The sequence below is a fragment of the Procambarus clarkii genome, chromosome 14, assembly GCF_040958095.1.
Source record: "Procambarus clarkii isolate CNS0578487 chromosome 14, FALCON_Pclarkii_2.0, whole genome shotgun sequence".
In the NCBI taxonomy this organism is placed as follows: domain Eukaryota; kingdom Metazoa; phylum Arthropoda; class Malacostraca; order Decapoda; family Cambaridae; genus Procambarus; species Procambarus clarkii.
The window spans coordinates 7,219,161-7,242,686 of record NC_091163.1 but is presented as its reverse complement, the minus strand read 5'-3'; the positions used below and the strand labels follow the sequence as shown (position 1 = coordinate 7,242,686).

Here is a 23,526-nt window from a genome sequence, read left to right as displayed (position 1 = left end):
CTGCTAATTTGTAAGTGTAATTGTGGTCCATCTTCATCTTTACCTTGTATGAGGGATTTATTATGTATTGTTACTGCAGTATTTCTGTACACACACACACACACACACACACACACACACACACACACACACACACACACACACACACACACACACACATATACCAGTTGATTGACAGTTGAAAGGCGGGACCAAAGAGCCAGAGCTCAACCCCCGCAAGCACAACTAGGTAAGTACACACACAGATTATATATATATATATATATATATATATATATATATATATATATATATATATATATATATATATATATATATATATATATCCTCTCTCCGTCAGGTTTCTTGGCCACAACCAGATTTATGTGAATTTGATGACTTAAGATACATGCGCTCATTTATATGTACACCCTACGCATACAGACATGTGTACAGCCCACGCGTACATTCATGTGTACATACAGGGGGGACTTACACATGTACACCCACGCAACAGAATACCCCAAAGGTGATCCTTAAATGGGTAAAATCAGTTTTTTGGCTGGACGGCTTCCAGCCCCCAGTGTCGGTCCTTATCTGGCAGTGTTGGCTAGGTCCGCGTCGCTCAGTGTGGCTACACTGTCTCCCTTACTGGTCCAGTGTGGCTACACTGTCACCCTTACTGGTCCAGTGTGGCTACACTGTCTCCCTTACTGGTCCAGTGTGGCTACACTGTCTCCCTTACTGGTCCAGTGTGGCTACACTGTCACCCTTACTGGTCCAGGGTGGCTACACTGTCACCCTTACTGGGCCAGTGTGGCTACACTGTCTCCCTTACTGGTCCAGGGTGGCTACACTGTCTCCCTTACTGGTCCAGGGTGGCTACACTGTCTCCCTTGTGAATATTTGAGTTTACCTGAAAAGCTGAATAGAAAACCACGACTCTAACCTAACCTTCTTAGTACGTTAAGATAAGCATTTTATTGCTTCTTAATTACAATTAGTACTTAACTTATACCTATATTGATATTACAGTTTTATAAAAATAATAGAACAAAACTAAAATATTTAAATAAATTGTAAAGTAACTCAGGATATTGTCAAATTTTGTATGAAATTTCTATGGTTTAATAAAACTGAAAAAGAAATTCCTAATATTTAAAACTTTGTGTATAGCGAATCTGGAGGAAGAGTTATGAAAAATATATGATTTGGAATATACCACATATGTACTTATTCATAAGCCAAATATTGACCATAAGCAATAAGTCATATATGTGCTGTACTGTCACCCACAGACCAACATGTGTCAAAGGTCAGAGACCGAGGAAGCCTCATCACCAATATTACTCCCATTTCTTTGGAAATAATTATTCGCATTTCGTCTGGAAATCATTAATGACATTTTGTTTGGAGATTATTATTCCAATTTTCTTTGAAAATTTAAAAAAGGCGTGTAAACCTCACTACTGGTAGTGTACCTGGTCGTTGTGTAAACCTCACTACTGGTAGTGTACCTGGTCGTTGTGTAAACCTCACTACTGGTAGTGTACCTGGTCGTTGTGTAAACCTCACTACTGGTAGTGTACCTGGTCGTTGTGTAAACCTCACTACTGGTAGTGTACCTGGTCGTTGTGTAAACCTCACTACTGGTAGTGTACCTGGTCGTTGTGTAAACCTCACTACTGGTAGTGTACCTGGTCGTTGTGTAAACCTCACTACTGGTAGTGTACCTGGTCGTTGTGTAAACCTCACTACTGGTAGTGTACCTGGTCGTTGTGTAAACCTCACTACTGGTAGTGTACCTGGTCGTTGTGTAAACCTCACTACTGGTAGTGTACCTGGTCGTTGTGTAAACCTCACTACTGGTAGTGTACCTGGTCGTTGTGTAAACCTCACTACTGGTAGTGTACCTGGTCGTTGTGTAAACCTCACTACTGGTAGTGTACCTGGTCGTTGTGTAAACCTCATTACTGGTAGTGTACCTGGTCGTTGTGTAAACCTCACTACGGGTAGTGTACCTGGTCGTTGTGTAAACCTCACTACTGGTAGTGTACCTGGTCGTTGTGTAAACCTCATTACTGGTAGTGTACCTGGTCGTTGTGTAAACCTCACTACGGGTAGTCAATTGACTACTAATCAATCAACAGTCAATCAATTCTTTAGTGGGTTCACCAAGCTGTTGTGTCCTGATCATAACACGCCTCAGTAATTACCAAATCACGACTGAATCATCATTAAATGCTCGAAGGGAAGGGAAGTATCAAAGGAAAGCACCAAGCCAATACGACTATATATCACTGGGAAGGGGTTAGGATAAGGATCTGGGGATGGGACGGCGGGAAAGGAATGGTGCCCAACCACTTGTGGACGGTCGGGGATTGAACGCCGACCTGCATGATGCGAAACCGTCGCTCTACCGTCCAGCCCAAATGGTTGAGATTTAAATGCTCGAGATTGAAAACTTGGTGTAATTGCTTCTAAAATATATCCTTGTGGACGGCTTCCATGGTGCACTTTGCCTTGAGGTGACGCTGCCGGGTCATTGTCTCCTCTTATACCTGGTTGATGGGGTTCTGGGAGTTCTTCTACTCCCCAAGCCCGGCCCGAGGCCAGGCTTGACTTGTGAGAGCTTGGTCCACCAGGCTGTTGCTTGGAGCGGCTCGCAGGCCCACATACCCACCACAGCCCGGTTGGTCCGGCACTTCTTTGAGGAATAAATTATGAGGATTATTATTATGGAGGAATTAACTTATGATCAATGTGTTACATCCGGCTGGACCCAAGTTGCCCACAAGCTGTGACGTGGGCACCAGACACGACCCCTTGACTCAAGTGCCACGACTCCCTTTATTTAGCCCTTCGACTCGCCTCTTCCCAGAATTCAGATCAATGTACACTAGCATCGTGAGACCAGCTCTAGAGTATGCAGCCCTCTTGACCAGCTGTAGAGTATGCAGACGGTAATGGTGGGGAGGGGGTAGGGGTGAGGGGGGTCACCACCCCCACCAGCAAGGACTAATTATAACCTTGCCCGCCATGTTATTTCTTGCACTCAGCGACCTGTACATAAGTTGAATAAACTGGCATTCCTCTTACGGAGCCCACGAGTCAACCTGGTTTATCTCAAGCACGCAACGACAGTCAGCAGGCAACCTTAGGGCAGGAAGAGAGAGAGAGAGAGAGAGAGAGAGAGAGAGAGAGAGAGAGAGAGAGAGAGAGAGAGAGACAGCGGGCTCAGGCGTATGTTAATGGCTGTCTCTATGTATGGAGAATAAGAAATACCAACTGCTACGAGGGTCATTAATCACAATCTTTCAACAATATCTTCCTGGGGGAGGTGATGGCAGGTCACATATGTGACTGAGAACACATAGGGGATGATGATCACAAGACTGACTACCATTACAAGTCGGAGAGGCATACAATGAGTGGCAAGAACCTGGTGCCCAGTGATCAAGTCGACATGTTTGGGAATGAAGTTTGAGTCTTCAATGACCTTGGAAATCCGCGTTTCTTAACCTAACAAGCAAGACAGCCAGGATACGTACAGCCCTGTAGAACATCTCATACCTTTTCGACAGGAAGGGTTGTAAAACCTTACATGAAGCACAGGTTCGTTCCCATCTTGAGTAGGCGCCCCCTGGAGTGCATCCGCTCCTTCCAATCATTCATCAGAATATTAGATAAGGTGGAGAAGGATGCCAGGAGATGTATCTCTAGTCTCGACTCATTGTGATTGGAGAGGGCACAACACCAGCGTCTCCAACACCGGTCAGATGTTGGTAGACTTATTGTCATGTATTAGGCCTAAGTTCTCATAATTCCCCAACTGGCCAAACTTCGCTGACAGCCGAAAGTTGGCACCGATAACACAAGGCGCTCAGGCATCACCGGCCTCGTGCCTGCTGCTGTGCCTTTCTCAACAACATCGCTCCATGTGTGACCATTCACTCCTGGGCTGACTCGCATCTGGAAGTGTTCGCTCAACAGGTTGGCACGCGGCGGGGTATCAACTCACCGGACCACATGAAGTCATTCTATTGCTCATACATACAAACAGATACAAACAATAAATTTGTCAAATGAATTTCTGGGCACAGGCTTGTTTGTGGTTTGTGTTGGGTCATTAATGGCAGTGCTATTGAATCATAACCTCAGTTGAGAGAGAGAGAGAGAGAGAGAGAGAGAGAGAGAGAGAGAGAGAGAGAGAGAGAGAGAGAGAGAGAGAGAGAGAGAGAGAGAGGTAGGTAGGTAAGTAGGTAGGTAGGTAGGTAGGTATATAGGTAGGTTTCTCGTCTCCTGACCCACTCTTTCAGCAGTTCTGCTTCGGCGAACACCTGTTGTTAAGTCACGTCCTTATCTTCCAGTACCTCTAAAAATACCCTCACGTGCACCATCATCTTGATGATATCCCCGGACGCCCCATCTCTCTCTCTCTCTCTCTCTCTCTCTCTCTCTCTCTCTCTCTCTCTCTCTCTCTCTCTCTCTCTCTCTCTCTCTCTCTCTCATCTTCCCGCCACTCCCATCAACACCATCCTTGACGTAGACCTTCCAACTGAGCCTAAGTCTAATGGCACCTGCAGGACCCCGCCTTGGCCGCCGCCTCGCCTCCAGGACCCCGGGCCACCAGGTCTGGCCCTCCAGGGCCCCGGGCCACCAGGTCTCCCCCTCCAGGGCCCCGGGCCACCAGGTCTCGCCCTCCAGGGCCCCGGGCCACCAGGTCTGGCCCTCCAGGGCCCCGGGCCACCAGGTCTCCCCCTCCAGGGCCCCGGGCCACCAGGTCTCGCCCTCCAGGGCCCCGGGCCACCAGGTCTGGCCCTCCAGGGCCCCAGGCCACCAGGTCTGGCCCTCCAGGGTCCCGGGCCACCAGGTCTCGCCCTCCAGGGCCCCGGTCCACCAGGTCTGGCCCTCCAGGGCCCCGGGCCACCAGGTCTGGCCCTCCAGGGCCCCGGGCCACCTGGTCTCGCCCTCCAGAGCCCCGGGCCACCAGGTCTCGCCCTCCAGGGCCCCGGGCCACCAGGTCTGGCCCTCCAGGGTCCCGGGCCACCAGGTCTCGCCCTCCAGGGCCCCGGGCCACCAGGTCTGGCCCTCCAGGGCCCCGGGCCACCAGGTCTGGCCCTCCAGGGCCCCGGGCCACCAGGTCTCGCCCTCCAGGGCCCCGGGCCACCAGGTCTCGCCCTCCAGAACAAGACAGAACAATATCGCGAGGGATGAACATTAAGAACACACCCATATCTTTCTCTGTAGAAGCTTGGAGTCAAGTACGCTTTACATGTCCAACTTCATCTTATCATTCTTACTTTAACGGAAACTTACATTAAACTTTCATCTTGCATCATCTTGAGATATCTAGTGTTATGTCTAAAGTTTAAACCAACCTTAGCGTCATCACCTCCACCTACCTCTGAGAAACAAAACACGTTTCCCAAGACGCCTCCGACGGAAATATCCTCCTTGATTCCACTTAAGCTTTCCTTAACAGCTTCCCATAAATCCCACTTACCAGGCCCGTGTGGCTCTTCCTCCCACGTCACTGGTAAACACCTCCCACCATCACTCCCACTCAGGTTACAATACATATCTGCACTCAAGACCACTCTACACCGAGTACCACATCAACCGGAAGACCAAGGTCACAGGGTAGGGAAGGCACAGCAACCTGTTCTCTTAAAAAAGAACGTCGCTTTTGGCCGTTTGCCCGTATGGCCGAATATGGACGTAATATGAAAAAAAAATGAAAATAAATTTGGGATTTTTATTTTCAACAACAGTAAGTTAAGGGTCCTCTGATAGGTTAGGTAGGCAGGAAATTCTCATAAAGTTTCAAAACTGTATGAAAAACGTTAAAGAAAAGTTTCCTCTTCTAAGCTGGCCGAGTAAGCCGGACGACTCAAACAGAAAACGGGACAGTACGTCACTTTTGTCAGTCGATTTCATTTCAAATTACGTCCAAATTTGGCCATAGCGCGCATACCAGCCAAAAGTGACGTTATTTTTAAGAGGACGGGTTGCGTACACAGCGGCCCCTTACCCTTCCCCTTCGATACCCCTTGCACACGCGTCCTCCCTAACACACTCCTCATCTACGATACCCCCTTGCGTCCCCCCTAACACACCTTGAGGTGTTTCCGGGGCTTAGCGTCCCCGCGGCCCGGTCGTCGACACACTCCTCATCTGCGATACCCCCTGCGTCCCCACTAACACACTCCTCATCTACGATACACTATTGTCCACAAACTGTACGACACAGTCTCTCTCTCTTAAACCATAGACCTCGATAAAAAGTCTAACGTGTATGAATACACTCTGGCTTCCTGTCCCCCGACACAATGAATTATTAATATCTATCACACGTCTTATCTCCTCGAGGTGATGATATTCACTCGTGACGGAAAACTATGCGGCTGTTTACAGGGTCAACCCCGTCACATGTGTGGTGAGGCGAGACACATACTGGCCACACATCCAGACACATATCTCTATCGTCCACATACCGGTATGGACTTGCATGGGTTGGTTAATACTTGAGACTTGTGTTAACCCAAACTAACACTAGCAGCTTGGTTAAGGACAGACTCTCACAAGTCAAGCCTGGCCTCGGGCCGGGCTTGGGGAGTAGAAGAACTCCCAGAACCCCATCAACCAGGTATCAACCAGGTATCAGCCAGGTATCAACCAGGTATCAACCAGGTATCAACCAGGTATGCCAGGGAGGGCGAACAGTATCGCTGCCAACAAGGTAGATTATCAATGAATATAAAAGGTAAACAATAGATACATATCAATACATTCATCTGGGAAAATAGAAGGAAGAATGTTTCCGGATCATAATTTAAATGACTTTATTTAGCACAGAAATGAAGCCAAGGTAGTTTGGTAAAGATCCCCATTCCCCCCCCCCCCCCACCCCTCCCATGGTAGTGTGGGCAGGTGTGGGGTTCCCCACTCCCACCAGTCCGGATAAGCCCTCTGGCTCTACTGGAACAAGCAGCCCTTTTGTCAACAATTTAAGCCTAGTTGGGAAGCAACCCGAGATTGTTAACCCAGAGTTAAATTACTTCGTTATTATTGTGCCGGAGGAATGATCACTTAATGACCGGCTCTACTGAAGTAAAGTGAGGCCAGGAGACAGCAGAGGTGGCAGGTAGTACAATATATGCGCAGGTGATCAGCGCCTGAGAGATGCCAGACTAAAGTAATCAGTAAGGCGTCCATATTGGGCCCTGCCGCGCTCAGGGAAGCTGTCACCTGACAAACTGCAGCCGTGATGGCTATCACTCGCGTCCTCAACTACTCCTGACGGTAGATCGTCACCCCCCCTCCTCCCGGCTGGTGGCAGTAGTGTGGGTAACCAGGAGTACAGCGTGAGTGTCAGCCTCTAGTGCCAGCCTCTAGTACCAGCCTCTAGTGCCAGCCTCTAGTACCAGCCTCTAGTACCAGCCTCTAGTGCCAGCCTCTAGTGCCAGCCTCTAGTGCCAGCCTCTAGTACCAGCCTCTAGTGCCAGCCTCTAGTACCAGCCTCTAGTACCAGCCTCTAGTGCCAGCCTCTAGTGCCAGCCTCTAGTGCCAGCCTCTAGTATCAGCCTCTAGTACCAGCCTCTAGTGCCAGCCTCTAGTGCCAGCCTCTAGTACCAGCCTCTAGTGCCAGCCTCTAGTGCCAGCCTCTAGTACCAGCCTCTAGTGCCAGCCTCTAGTGCCAGCCTCTAGTACCAGCCTCTAGTGCCAGCCTCTAGTGCCAGCCTCTAGTACCAGCCTCTAGTGCCAGCCTCTAGTACCAGCCTCTAGTGCCAGCCTCTAGTACCAGCCTCTAGTACCAGCCTCTAGTGCCAGCCTCTAGTGCCAGCCTCTTGTGCCAGCCTCTAGTACCAGCCTCTAGTGCCAGCCTCTAGTGCCAGCCTCTAGTGCCAGCCTCTAGTACCAGCCTCTAGTGCCAGCCTCTAGTGCCAGCCTCTAGTACCAGCCTCTAGTGCCAGCCTCTAGTACCAGCCTCTAGTACCAGCCTCTAGTACCAGCCTCTAGTGCCAGCCTCTAGTACCAGCCTCTAGTGCCAGCCTCTAGTACCAGCCTCTAGTACCAGCCTCTAATGCCAGCCTCTAGTACCAGCCTCTAGTACCAGCCTCTAGTGCCAGCCTCTAGTACCAGCCTCTAGTACCAGCCTCTAGTGCCAGCCTCTAGTGCCAGCCTCTAGTACCAGCCTCTAGTACCAGCCTCTAGTGCCAGCCTCTAGTACCAGCCTCTAGTACCAGCCTCTAGTGCCAGCCTCTAGTGCCAGCCTCTAGTGCCAGCCTCTAGTACCAGCCTCTAGTGCCAGCCTCTAGTACCAGCCTCTAGTACCAGCCTCTAGTGCCAGCCTCTAGTGCCAGCCTCTAGTGCCAGTATCACAACCTAATCACACGGTCTCTTAATATATATATATACACACACACACAGGCATACATGCAACTGAGTTTTCATTTGCATGTATGCTTGGGGACCATTCAGGCTTGTTCACATTTGTGTTCCTCACGTGTGCCCCAAAGAATGAGGTGATTTGATAAAATACTATGCCCAAGATTACCATCAGAGTGCCGGCGGGTTGATGGGGAAATAGCCTCGGCTACCATCAGCTTTTGTCCGGTCGTGATGGTCGAGTGGATAAGCTGCCCTGTACACCAGTTGCATAGTGCTCCTGGCAGTATGGGTTCGAGTCACTTCTGGGGTGTGTGTTTTCAGTTGCATGTATGCCTGGGGACCATTCAGGCTTGTTCGCATATATAATATATATATATAACTAACTAAAATGAAGTGATTTGGTAAAATGCTATGCCCAAGATTACTATCCGAGTGCCGGCGGTGGGGTGGTTCAAATAGCCTCGGCTATCACCTCATTATGTCCGGTCGTGATGGTCAAGTGGATTAAGGCGTCTTGTACATACCAGTTGCGTTGCTTCTGGGAGTATGGGTTCGAGTCACTTCTGGGGTGTGAGTTTTCAGTTGCATATTGTCCTGGGGACCATTCAGGCTTGTTCGCAATATATATATATATATATATATATATATATATATATATATATATATATATATATATATATATATATATATATATATATATATATCTCTAACTGAAAACTCACACCCCAGAAGATTTTCCTCACGTGTTGCCCCAAAGAATGAGGTGATTTGGTAAAATGCTATGCCCAAGATAACTATCCGAGTGCCGGCGGTGGGGTGGTTCAAATAGCCTCGGCTATCACCTCATTTTGTCCGGTCGTGATGGTCAAGTGGATTAAGGCGTCTTGTACATACCAGATGCGTTGCTTCTGGGAGTATGGGTTCGAGTCACTTCTGGGGTGTGAGTTTTCAGTTGCATATGTCCTGGGGACCATTCAGGCTTGTTCGCATATATATATATATATATATATATATATATATATATATATATATATATATATATATATATATATATATATATATATATGTAATGTTATTATGGTGGTAGGTTATTGGGGAGAGGGGAGGTAGCATGGAGAGGTTGGAGGGATGAGTGACTAGCGGAGGCTACTGTGTTGGTGTGATAGTGTTGGTGCACGCAACCCTAGGACGTGTGTGTGTGTGTGTGTGTGTGTGTGTGTGTGTGTGTGTGTGTGTGTGTGTGTGTGTGTGTGTGTGTGTGTGTGTTTGTGTGTGTTTGTGTGTGTGTGTGTGTGTGTTCACCAATTTGCATTCTATTAATACATGAACAATCGAGTATTAGCTCTTGAACCCCGCCTTCCTAGTTGTGTCTTTGAGCATGCTCATATATTTGTCCCGAAGGGTCGGTCTTTAGCTCCTGGGTCCCACCTTTTCACCCACCGGTTGTCAAAGGCAATGACTTCTGATCTATTTTGTTTCTACTTTTTAAATTATAAATGATTTTCGCTTCCATCGACTTCCTCATTTATATTATTTCACTTTCTCTTCTGCTAAATCAAAACTTCCCAACGTCTCTGACGGATGTGTTGGTACTCATTGTGGACATTGTCTGTGCATTTGATTATTGTGTATGTCTCTATCATGTCTCCTATTTTTCTTTTCTACCGAAATTGGCCCAATCATTATTCTTTCTTCATACGCCATTCCTCGCAACTCTGGGACGAGCCTCGTTGTAAACCTTTGTACCTTTTCCAGTTTCAATTTTCCTTATGTGCTTTTTGAGGTGGGGGGCTGCATACTATAGAGTTGGTCTTACGAAGGTAGTGTACATTGATCTGAATGACTCTATATATAATTTCCTGAAACATGTTCTGATGTCTGACAGCATGCTGCTGATGTTAACTTGTTTGCATGTGTCTACGGAGTTAGACCTGGCGGTATATCTATACTCCCAATTATTTTTATATAATCGTTAGAGGGAGGTAGTTTCACGTTCACTGTGTGCCGTCCAACTGTTCTCTTATCACTTAGCACTATTTCTACCACCTTACACTTGCTGGTGTTGAAACCTAGAAGCCATTTCTCGTAACAACTTCGCGGCTTGTCTAAGTCGTCTCATAGAATTTTACAAACCTCATATGGCGACTCATGTCATTAATGAAGGGTATACAAGACTCAATTCCTGTAGTTAGGTCATTAGTATGATGAGAAATATAAGAGAGAGAGAGACACCCCCCCCGTCACCCCCCCCCCTGGCACCCTTGAGCCCTCTGCTAGGCATAGTAATGAGATGAAACATGACGTCACAATGATTGCTGTATGTAGATATCACCTTGAAGCACCACTTCCACTGTTCCCTCAGTCTGGGCCAGTGAAGACAGTGGGGCATGGTTGATCTTGGCGTACTTGAACACACACACACACACACTATGACTCACGGGGCTAGCGTGAGTCATACCGGATGGTTCATGGTAAAGAGTTGGGGCCCAGAGCTGGAGCTCACTACCCACAAAGAGACAACACACCACAATCCCGCACCCACGGAGAAGAGGAGGAAATTGGTGTAAGTAAGATCAACAATGAGCACTGAAACAGTACACAAAGTGAGGCACTGGAGCCACTCTGGACGTCTTCAGTGTTACAGGTATAGTGACCACCACGTGCAGCCCCAGGACGGTGACCACCACGTGCAGCCCCAGGACGGTGACCACCACGTGCAGCCCCAGGACGGTGGCCACCACGTGCAGCCCCAGGACGGTGGCCACCACGTGCAGCCCCAGGACGGTGGCCACCACGTGCAGCCCCAGGAAGGTGACCACCACGTGCAGCCCCAGGACGGTGGCCACCACGTGCAGCCCCAGGACGGTGGCCACCACGTGCAGCCCCAGGACGGTGGCCACCACGTGCAGCCCCAGGACGGTGGCCACCACGTGCAGCCCCAGGACGGTGGCCACCACGTGCAGCCCCAGGAAGGTGACCACCACGTGCAGCCCCAGGAAGGTGACCACCACGTGCAGCCCCAGGACGGTGGCCACCACGTGCAGCCCCAGCAAGGTGACCATCAAGTGCAGCCCCAGGAAGGTGACCAACACGTGCAGCCCCAGGACGGTGGCCACCACGTGCAGCCCCAGGAAGGTGACCACCACGTGCAGCCCCAGGAAGGTGACCATCACGTGCAGCCCCAGGAAGGTGACCACCACGTGCAGCCCCAGGACGGTGGCCACCACGTGCAGCCCCAGGACGGTGGCCACCCGGTGCAGCCCCAGGAAGGTGACCACCACGTGCAGCCCCAGGACGGTGGCCACCACGTGCAGCCCCAGGAAGGTGACCACCACGTGCAGCCCCAGGACGGTGGCCACCACGTGCAGCCCCAGGAAGGTGACCACCACGTGCAGCCCCAGGAAGGTGACCACCGCCCTGGAGAGAGAGAGAGAGAGAGAGAGAGAGAGAGAGAGAGAGAGAGAGAGAGAGAGAGAGAGAGAGAGAGAGAGAGGTGCTGGCGCCAATAAACACCAGTCATCAGCATGATACAAGCGAGGCTACACAGACTTAACCCACCAATTTGGACTCATCATCCTCTAAACAAAAACTTCACCGGGTGAGTTTGGACTCATTTATGCTCTACAAGTGAGAATATAATGAACCAGCAGCAACACCAACCTATCACTAAGTTATTATGTACAAAATATAACGCCATTTTCGGAATGCTCAGTGAGTGGACTTGATGATTTGGCTCACGTTTTTGTTTTATAGCAACTCGAGGAAACTGTAGGCTACTGAACAAATCCACAATGGCCGTAATCACGGCCATTGAGGATTTGTTCATTTGATACATCACGCTATTGTGATTTCAGTGTGTAATGACTCCTTCCTGCTTGATTAAATTCGATTTTGTTTCATTTTGTTTTGCTAATTTGATTTTGTTTTGCTAATGTTTCATTATGAATTGAAGCTGTGCTTAAATGGCAAAATAATACAATATGAGAAATAAAGTCTACAATTTTTATGCACATGTCCATTTGCTCTAATATTCCTATATAATATACAAACATTAGAGCAGTAAAAGCAATATACAAACATTAGAGCAGTAAAAGCAATGTGAGGCATCCTGAGTGTAAAACTGGTAAAAGGCCTCAGAGATATATATGACTGTGCCAATTATAAACTGCCGGCAGGTCTTCACATAATATTTATAATCAACAAATTCACAACTCGGGATACGACCAAAATGTATTGTATATTTTCTCTCGTGTATATGTTCATATTAGTGAGCCTTGTTGCGTTCAGCAAGTTCTTAATTGGCCTGTTTGGCTCACTCCACCCACAAGCCAATTATATATATATATATATATATATATATATATATATATATATATATATATATTATTAAATATGACCGAAAAAGTAAGATTAATAATTCTAACACGAATTTTCTCAATCTTTCGTACATTACGCTTCACTGTTGGAGGTAAATCAAAAATCACTTCTCCAAAATTCATTTTTATTTCTAGTCTGACGCGACACGGGCGCGTTTCGTAAAACTTATTACATTTTCAAAGACTTCACAAATACACAACTGATTAGAACTTACGTATCTCTGCTATTATATCTACATTTGAGTGAGGTGGGAGGGATGATGTGGCATATAGTGACGTGGCATTAACACAAGACAGAACATGAGGGGATATTAATAGGGTATTAAAAGTATCAACACAAGACAGAACAGAAACAATGGGTATTGAATAGAAGTGTTTGTAGAAAGCCTATTGGTCCATATTTCTTGATGCTTCTATATTGGAGCGGAGTCTTGAGGTGGGTAGAATATAGTTGTGCAATAATTGGCTGTTGATTGCTGGTGTTGACTTCTTGATGTGTAGTGCCTCGCAAACGTCAAGCCGCCTGCTATCGCTGTATCTATCGATGATTTCTGTGTTGTTTACTAGGATTTCTCTGGCGATGGTTTGGTTATGGGAAGAGATTATATGTTCCTTAATGGAGCCCTGTTGCTTATGCATCGTTAAACGCCTGGAAAGAGATGTTGTTGTCTTGCCTATATACTGGGTTTTTTGGAGCTTACAGTCCCCAAGTGGGCATTTGAAGGCATAGACGACGTTAGTCTCTTTTAAAGCGTTCTGTTTTGTGTCTGGAGAGTTTCTCATGAGTAGGCTGGCCGTTTTTCTGATTTTATAGTAAATCGTCAGTTGTATCCTCTGATTTTTGTCTGTAGGGATAACGTTTCTATTAACAATATCTTTCAGGACCCTTTCCTCCGTTTTATGAGCTGTGGAAAAGAAGTTCCTGTAAAATAGTCTAATAGGGGGTATAGGTGTTGTGTTTGTTGTCTCTTCAGAGGTTGCATGGCTTTTCACTTTCCTTCTTATGATGTCTTCGATGAAACCATTGGAGAAGCCGTTATTGACTAGAACCTGCCTTACCCTACAGAGTTCTTCGTCGACTTGCTTCCATTCTGAGCTGTGGCTGAGAGCACGGTCGACGTATGCGTTAACAACACTCCTCTTGTACCTGTCAGGGCAGTCGCTGTTGGCATTTAGGCACATTCCTATGTTTGTTTCCTTAGTGTAGACTGCAGTGTGGAAACCTCCGCTCTTTTCCATGACTGTTACATCTAGAAAAGGCAGCTTCCCATCCTTTTCCGTCTCGTAAGTGAAACGCAGCACGGAACTCTGCTCAAATGCCTCCTTCAGCTCCTGCAGATGTCTGACATCAGGTACCTGTGTAAAAATGTCGTCAACATACCTGCAGTATATGGCCGGTACTATATATATCATTAGCCAGATACCCACACCCACGTACAGACTGGCGAAGCGACTCAACGGCCTGCTGACTCCTTATGTCCCTTGCGCCTTCAGCCTGAAGTCTCCAAAGGAATTTGTGGACTTACTGCGGGGCACACGGGCCACAGGGATAAGAGCCTCGTTGGACGTAGAATCGCTGTTTACCAACGTACCTGTGGACGAGACAATCGGAATGATAGCCGACAGAGTGTATCGTGATCCAGCCTGTACTCCTCTTGACATGCCAGAAAGTATTCTGAGGAAACTACTCCAAGCTTGTACTAAAGAGGCACCCTTCTTGAGCCCGGATGGGCACATGTATAAGCAAGTAGATGGGGTCGCCATGGGTTCTCCCCTAGGTGTCCTGTTTGCAAACTTCTACATGGGTACCATCGAGCAAAAAGTCTTAGTCGACATGAACTTGAAACCGGCCATATACTGCAGGTATGTTGACGACATTTTTACACAGGTACCTGATGTCAGACATCTGCAGGAGCTGAAGGAGGCATTTGAGCAGAGTTCCGTGCTGCGTTTCACTTACGAGACGGAAAAGGATGGGAAGCTGCCTTTTCTAGATGTAACAGTCATGGAAAAGAGCGGAGGTTTCCACACTGCAGTCTACACTAAGGAAACAAACATAGGAATGTGCCTAAATGCCAACAGCGACTGCCCTGACAGGTACAAGAGGAGTGTTGTTAACGCATACGTCGACCGTGCTCTCAGCCACAGCTCAGAATGGAAGCAAGTCGACAAAGAACTCTGTAGGGTAAGGCAGGTTCTAGTCAATAACGGCTTCTCCAATGGTTTCATCGAAGACATCATAAGAAGGAAAGTGAAAAGCCATGCAACCTCTGAAGAGACAACAAACACAACACCTATACCCCCTATTAGACTATTTTACAGGAACTTCTTTTCCACAGCTCATAAAACGGAGGAAAGGGTCCTGAAAGATATTGTTAATAGAAACGTTATCCCTACAGACAAAAATCAGAGGATACAACTGACGATTTACTATAAAACCAGAAAAACGGCCAGCCTACTCATGAGAAACTCTCCAGACACAAAACAGAACGCTTTAAAAGAGACTAACGTCGTCTATGCCTTCAAATGCCCACTTGGGGACTGTAAGCTCCAAAAAACCCAGTATATAGGCAAGACAACAACATCTCTTTCCAGGCGTTTAACGATGCATAAGCAACAGGGCTCCATTAAGGAACATATAATCTCTTCCCATAACCAAACCATCGCCAGAGATATCCTAGTAAACAACACAGAAATCATCGATAGATACAGCGATAGCAGGCGGCTTGACGTTTGCGAGGCACTACACATCAAGAAGTCAACACCAGCAATCAACAGCCAATTATTGCACAACTATATTCTACCCACCTCAAGACTCCGCTCCAATATAGAAGCATCAAGAAATATGGACCAATAGGCTTTCTACAAACACTTCTATTCAATACCCATTGTTTCTGTTCTGTCTTGTGTTGATACTTTTAATACCCTATTAATATCCCCTCATGTTCTGTCTTGTGTTAATGCCACGTCACTATATGCCACATCATCCCTCCCACCTCACTCAAATGTAGATATAATAGCAGAGATACGTAAGTTCTAATCAGTTGTGTATTTGTGAAGTCTTTGAAAATGTAATAAGTTTTACGAAACGCGCCCGTGTCGCGTCAGACTAGAAATAAAAATGAATTTTGGAGAAGTGATTTTTGATTTACCTCCAACAGTGAAGCGTAATGTACGAAAGATTGAGAAAATTCGTGTTAGAATTATTAATCTTACTTTTTCGGTCATATTTAATAATATATGTCTACAGGAAAGACTGCTACCAAAATATACTAATATATATATATATATATATATATATATATATATATATATATATATATATATATATATATATATATATATATATATATATATATATATATATATATATATGTGTGTGTGTGTGTGTGTGTGTGTGTGTGTCATTTTATTTTATTTACAATTTCATTACACAAAAAAGGTGACAACATCTGTCACTTACAAGGTACAAGGCTACCTGTCACAGGTTGTAGAGTGAACACTGTCTACTTCTCCTCTCCCACTGTAAGTTTATCACCTGTTCTTTCACTGTTGTTTTCCTCCTGATAATGATTTTCCTCCTGTACTCACCTAGTTGTGCTTGCGGAGGTTAAGTTCTGCTCTTTCGGCCCGCCTCTCAACTGTCAATCAATCAACTGTTACTAACTAAAAACTAACTTTTTCACACTCACATACCCCCAGGAAGCAGCCCGTAGCAGCTGTCTAACTCGCAGGTCCCTATTTACTGTTAGGTGAACAGGGATAGCAGGGTGAAAGAAACTGTCCATTTGTTTCTGCCTTTGCCGGGGATCGAACACGGGCCCTTAGGGCTACGACCCCAGAGCGCTGCCCACTCAGCCGCGAGGCCCCGAGGCTGTGTGGGTGTGTGGAAACAGAATTCGGAATAGTGTGGAGACAAAGATTGTTGTGAGTGAGACATAGAGGTGGTGGGTGAAAAGGAGCTATCAGGAGAAACTAGCAAGCCATTACCACTATATAGCAGTGGGAAGGGAGTGAGAGAGAGAGAGAGAGAGAGAGAGAGAGAGAGAGAGAGAGAGAGAGAGAGAGAGAGAGAGAGAGAGAGAGAGAGGACATGATTACAGAGTTACCAGTGTCATAGTAGTTAATAAATGGAATGCTTTAGGAAGTGATGTGGTGGAGGCTGACTCCATACACAGTTTCAAGTGTAGATATGATAGAGCCCAGTAGGCTCAGGAACCTGTACACCAGTTGATTGACAGTTGAGAGGCGGGACCAAAGAGCCAAAGCTCAACCCCCGCAAGCACAATTAGGTGAGTACCAGGAGGAGGCGGCCAGTGTGGCACCTGTGCCCTCACACCTACACATTAACTTCACACTCCACCGATGTTCATGAGAAACTACAGCTCTTTCTCCCTCCTTCCTCCTCTCTTCCACTGTCTCCCTACCATTCATTATTAACTACTAATTCATTAACCTTCCTCTTCTTTCCTCTACATCTCGGTTTCCACTTGTTCTGCCCTTCCGCTACCTCTCTTCTCCTCTCCCTTCCCTGTGCTCAGTTGTGTCGCCTCCCTCCTGCTCTTGTGCCGTCTCCCTCCTGCTCTTGTGTCGCCTCCCTCCTGCTCTTGTGCCGTCTCCCTCTCCTCCTGTGTTGAAGGAAGAGTCAGTGGAGGTTACAACGTCTAGGAGGACACGCCACACTCGGGACCTCGTGTACAGATGGCGCCCTCCACTAAGTGTGGAGGGTGGTGGCAACTGGTCTAGGCTAAGCCACATCTCCTTGTAAGGGTGTTGTCTAAGACTCCTACGTGCGCTGACCAATCCCAGCACAGCCTCATGAGCAGGGAGGCCCAGTCTCTCACACCTCACACCCGGCTGAGACCTTGCGCCCTTCCCATAGTTCATGGTGAGCCTTATCCTACCTGTTTTACCCGCAACACCAGGTTATATCTTGAGGTTATCTTGAGATGATTTCGGGGCTTTAGTGTCCCCGCGGCCCGGTCCTCGACCAGGCCTCCACCCCCAGGAAGCAGCCCGTGACCGCTGACTAACACCCAGGTACCTATTTTACTGCTAGGTAACAGGGGCATAGGGTGAAAGAAACTCTGCCCATTGTTTCTCGCCGGCGCCCGGGATCGAACCCGGGACCACAGGATCACAAGTCCAGCGTGCTGTCCGCTCGGCTCCCTCACCACCCGCCAATCGGTTAACAACCAGGTATCCTTGTACTTGGGGGAGAACAGGGGTCAATAGTTCAGGCTTAGTGCCCAGTCAATCCTTCCTGGCCAAGACTTTAGCCCAGATATAATCCTGTCATGAAGAGTGACAGGTGTGAGAGGTGGAGGACTTAGCTGACCTTCCTGGGCGGGGCTGACAACGTCCACGTTGGTTGATGAAGATTAAGCCAGGCGGCACGGGCATGAATAGCCCGTAAGTGGTCGATGTTTGGAGTCATTGTCCACGGGAGACATCTCCCGTCACGCAGGGTGCAGTCGCACCTCCACAGATCTCCAGTATCAGCTCTTGATACTGGTAATGGCTCAAAAGGGCCACCACTTACGGGCTATTCATGCCCGTGCCACCTCTTGGGTGCCTTAAACTTCATCAATCAATCAGTCATTGTCCTCTTCCGTTGACGAGGGCCACCCTCGCCCTCCACTGACCTCGGCTCTCGACGTACGGTGGACATCCAACCACTACCACCCGACCATGACCTGCTGCTGCCTGGCGACGGGGGCGCCTCCTGCTATCACTGACTCTCAGAGAGATAAGCCCACCGTGCTAAATACAAGCATCATTATAGGCCATAGCTAACCTCACACCACAAAAACTGTTCGCGCCGGATTTGGTGAAGGAACTCACACTCTGGACATTGTACCTCAATGTCCAGGAGCCTGGTGCTGGAGCCGTCAGTAACGAGACCCCCGCTAACTCAGACTCAGGGTGTGGGCGTGAGGGTGTGGGCGTGAGGGTGTGGGCGTGAGGGTGTGGGCGTGAGGCTGTGGGCGTGAGGGTGTGGGCGTGAGGGTGTGGGCGTGAGGCTGTGGGCGTGAGGCTGTGGGCGTGAGGGTGTGGGCGTGAGGGCGTGAGGGTGTGGGCGTGAGGGCGTGAGGCTGTGGGCGTGAGGCTGTGGGCGTGAGGGCGTGAGGGTGTGGGCGTGAGGGTGGTGGGAGCCAGGAACACCACACCACCACCCACACTCCTCCCTACATATACACAACAACAACCAGACTGTTGTTGAAAGGAAACACTATAAAGAGGGTAAACGGAGCCATCGGGTAAAAGAAGCAACAACGCTGCCGCAGTCACGACCAAATGGTCCCGGGTTCGACTCCTAGCAGGAACAAACATTTTATGCACGTTTCCCTACACCTGATGCCTCTGTTCACCTAGCATAATAGGAACACTGGACGTAGTCAAGTGTGAGTTGTATGGAGGAAAGAGTCAGTCGGTGGGGGGGGGGGGGGGTGTTAGTCAAGCCTAAAAGGCTTCCTGTCCCCGATCATAAGACGGTGACAAAGACAGACAGACAGAAGGAAGCGGTGGTGTGGATGTTGATAGTATAATCTCCCGTCTTGTCTTGCTGGTGATCATTGTTCTCCTGCGTGTGTGTACAGTGTGTGCAAGGGGGCTGTTGTTGCTGGCACGGGGTCACGGGTCCCCGGCCCCACACCTGTCTTCTCTACACCTGGTCCCCACACCTGTCTTCTCTACACCTGGCCCCCACACTTGTCTTCCCTACACCTGGCCCCCACACCTGTCTTCCCTACACCTGGCCGGACACCTGCTATCCCTACACCTGGCTGGACACCTGACTGGACACCTGACTGGACACCTGACTGGACACCTGACTGGACACCTGTCTTCTGTACACCTGAAACATGAACCTTCACTTCCCTTATCTCTGGACGTAGTCATGTGTACCCATTTATGAACTAATCCCCAAGGGCCGTGACGAGGGTTCGAATCTACGTCCGAGAGGACCCCAGACGCTGCCTTAATCCCCTTAATACCCATTTATCATAATTATGTTCGCAGTTATAATTTACATCTTCTTTGACTCTCTTAAAATAAATGTAAACACCCAGTACTGACACTATGTAAACAAATCCTCGAACCCTGTTTATTTCGGTCAGATGCGAATGTGTGTGTTTGTTTGTAGGTTAAAAATAAAAATTAAAATAAATCAATAGGTTAGATTAGCATTTATTAAAGCACTACAATCACCTTCTGTGGTTGATTGTTCAATAAATCACTGAACTCTGTGTTTAACACATCTCTCACTCTGTCTATGGAGGACAGAAGAAAATGTGTATATGCTGCTATATGTGTATATAGCCTCACGTGACACAGACCAGAGTACCACGTGACACAGACCAGAGACACACGTGACACAGACCAGAGACACACGTGACACAGGCCAGAGACACACGTGACACAGGCCAGAGACACACGTGACACAGGCCAGAGACACACGTGACACAGGCCAGAGAGACACGTGACACAGACCAGAGCCCCACGTGACACAGGTCAGAGCCCCACGTGGCACAGACCAGAGACACACGTGACACAGACCAGAGCCCCACGTGACACAGGCCAGAGACACACGTGACACAGACCAGAGCCCCACGTGACACAGACCAGAGACACGTGACACAGACCAGAGCCCCACGTGACACAGACCAGAGACACACGTGACACAGACCAGAGCCCCACGTGACACAGACCAGAGCCCCACGTGACACAGACCACAGCCCCACGTGACACAGACCAGAGCCCCACGTGACACAGACCAGAGACACACGTGACACAGACCACAGCCCCACGTGACACAGACCAGAGCCCCACGTGACACAGACCAGAGCCCCACCTGACACAGACCAGAGCCCCACGTGACACAGACCACAGCCCCACGTGACACAGACCACAGCCCCACGTGACACAGACCACAGCCCCACGTGACACAGACCACAGCCCCACGTGACACAGACCAGAGCTAACATTACCGCCACTAATTGTGACACAGAAGACACAGTGGCCGCAGTCGCCGCCTCACAAAAACGCTACACAGTAGTGATATAATGTTTTCATCTGACATCCATCCACTTAGACCGGTCGGCATAGTCACGGCCTTGTCCTCATACCCCAGCTCCTTGTCCTCATACCCCAGCCCCTTGTCCTCATACCCCAGCCCCTTGTCCTCATACCCCAGCCCCTTGTCCTAATACCCCAGCTCCTTGTCCTCATACCCCAGCCCCTTGTCCTCATACCCCAGCTCCTTGTCCTCATACCCCAGCTCCTTGTCCTCATATCCCAGCTCCTTGTCCTCATACCCCAGCTCCTTGTCCTCATACCCCAGCTCCTTGTCCTCATATCCCAGCTCCTTGTCCTCATACCCCAGCTTCTTGTCCTCATACCCCAGCTCCTTGTCCTCATACCCCAGCTCCTTGTCCTCATACCCCAGCTCCTTGTCCTCATACCCCAGCTCCTTGTCCTCATACCCCAGCTCCTTGTCCTCATAACCCAGCTCCTTGTCCTCATACCCCAGTGTCGGAAAATCCGACACCATTTAATAATCATACAGACATAATAGCTGTATTGTATAAACAAGTTACCCATAGAAAACGTAACTTGTAGTGGAATTACCGTCTATAGAAAACGGGATATCATCACCACATACTATTATAAATCACCACCTATTATGCTGGGAATTATTCTTAAATACATTAGTCTTTGGACTTTACCATCATAAAAACATCTTATATAAATTAACTTAATTATCAATATTAAAGTAGAGTAAATGTGACCCTTCTATCACTTTCTGAAATCTGGACAATGTAAGCCAGGCGTGAGGGTGAGGAAGGGGCAGCCATTGTTTATACTAGACCAGAGGCACACAGGAGCAAATACGGCTCCTGTTAATTTTACTTGGACGTAGTGTTATGGAAACCAAAGGTGTACCATTTTCAACACGCTGTCAATAAATTCAAGTTAAGTGTTCTTTCCGAAACCCGTTTATTTTCATTTATGGCCATTAATGTCATTATATAGGGTGACCCGGTTAGAGCACGTGGTAGCCTCAAACTAAAGGTAATTAAGCCAGGTCTTCATGTTCCATGTACAGTTTTCTCTGAAATACTTGTCATATATAGAATCTGGCTTTACAGCTAGCGCCCTTTTGACAGGTCAAGACGAGGAAGCATATGCTTTGTGCACCAGTTACTGGGTGATGGAAGCTACCTCAAAGAGGATAATTTGGTGTCTACATCCTAGTTATACCTGGTGGACTAACCTGCTGTACTATAAGATAAGGAACCTCTTCAATGTATGTAGTCTATTACTGTAGTTTGATTGGCTGCATATAAATTCAATTAATATAAACCCCCCCTAATGTGTAGAGGATCGATTTGTGAGATTAAGAGATTATTGCAGAAATACAGTCCACTTATCATTATACAAATTGCTATCGAAGTATATAAATTAACGTAAATATAAATTCATATAAATTAAATAAATATAAATCTCACAGGTCGGTTCCCACACCCAGCTCCTTGTCCTCATAACTCACTGATCTCTCATGTGTTGTTATCCAATGGATTGATCCGCTTGGACTGGTCGGTAGAAGGACGGTCTGGCTTCTTGCAAGTCGGAGTTCGATTCCCGATGGTGCTGGAGGTTTGGTGTCGCTGCGTCACCTTGCTCTCACATCCCAGCTGTTATCCGAGAGCTGTGGGGCTCTCTTCACAACCTTACAGTTGGGTTGAGTAGTTTATTTATCCATAACTAAATGTCAAGTTGGATATATAGATCAATGATGTACAGCTGATCTCACTCAGCTCGATATAATTCTTGAGGAAACATCTTTCAGACTTTGCTGGGAGAAATATTGCCAAAGTAATTAAAACTCACTCTAACAACGTCTAATTATGTGATTACCGGCTAATAACCTTCTCTGACCTTTCTCAGCCGCCTGCCAGGTCTGTGGGTGAGGGGTGGAGAGTCATATGGGCGTGTGGGCGTGTTACCTGACTAGTGGGTGGGCGTGTTACCTGACTAGTGGGTGGGCGTGTTACCTGACTAGTGGGTGGGCGTGTTACCTGACTAGTGGGTGGGCGTGTTACCTGACTAGTGGGTGGGCGTGTTACCTGACTAGTGGGTGGGCGTGTTACCTGACTAGTGGGTGGGCGTGTCACCTGTGGTACTCCAACACTACACTGACAGCTCTTGAAACCTTTAACCTGCACATCACTATTGGTCTGCTCCCCCCCCCCTCCCCCACGGTCAAACACTCCCCCCCCCCTACCTCTGGTCCAGCCGGCTGGTCCAGCCAGCTGGACCAGCCGGCTACAACATACCTCCCGCCAGCCAGATGCTCGGAGCCACCACTCATACGCCACATTAGTATTCCACGTAGCCGCCTCAGCTCTGGTGAGTGTAAGCACTCGCGGCAAAATATTCATAGCTTATACCTCGGACTAAAATTAAATTTTGCATTCAATTAATGAACTGACTCCTGATATTCATATTTTATTTGTCCATTTTTTATATTAGACACGTAGACATCACCCTTACAAGCACATCTAGGTGAGGATATACATATATATAGATACACACACAGGCGGGTTGAGAGGCGGGACCAAAGAGCCAGAGCTCAATCCCGCAAGCACAACTAGGTGAGTACACACACACACACATATATATGTGTGTGTGTGCGTGTGCGTGTGTGTGCGTGTGCGTGTGCGTGTGCGTGTGTGTGTGTGTGTGTGTGTGTGTGTGTGTGTGTGTGTGTGTGTGT

The 23,526-nt window shown here is 48.0% G+C and overlaps 1 protein-coding gene across 8 annotated transcripts in view; it reads left to right on the top strand.

Annotated features, from left to right (window-relative positions):
* Positions 1 to 23,526, top strand: part of LOC123772081 (inter-alpha-trypsin inhibitor heavy chain H1) — a 77,065-nt gene that overhangs the window by 11,162 nt on the left and 42,377 nt on the right. Inside the window, exon 2 of one of the 8 annotated variants that reach the window (XM_069324307.1) lies at positions 21,917 to 22,056. The exons of the other annotated variants lie outside the window; for them this stretch is intronic. Within the exon in view, the coding sequence (XP_069180408.1) occupies positions 21,961 to 22,056 (96 nt within the window). The 5' untranslated portion in view covers positions 21,917 to 21,960. The remainder of the gene's footprint in view (positions 1 to 21,916; positions 22,057 to 23,526) is intronic. 8 annotated transcript variants of the gene reach the window in all.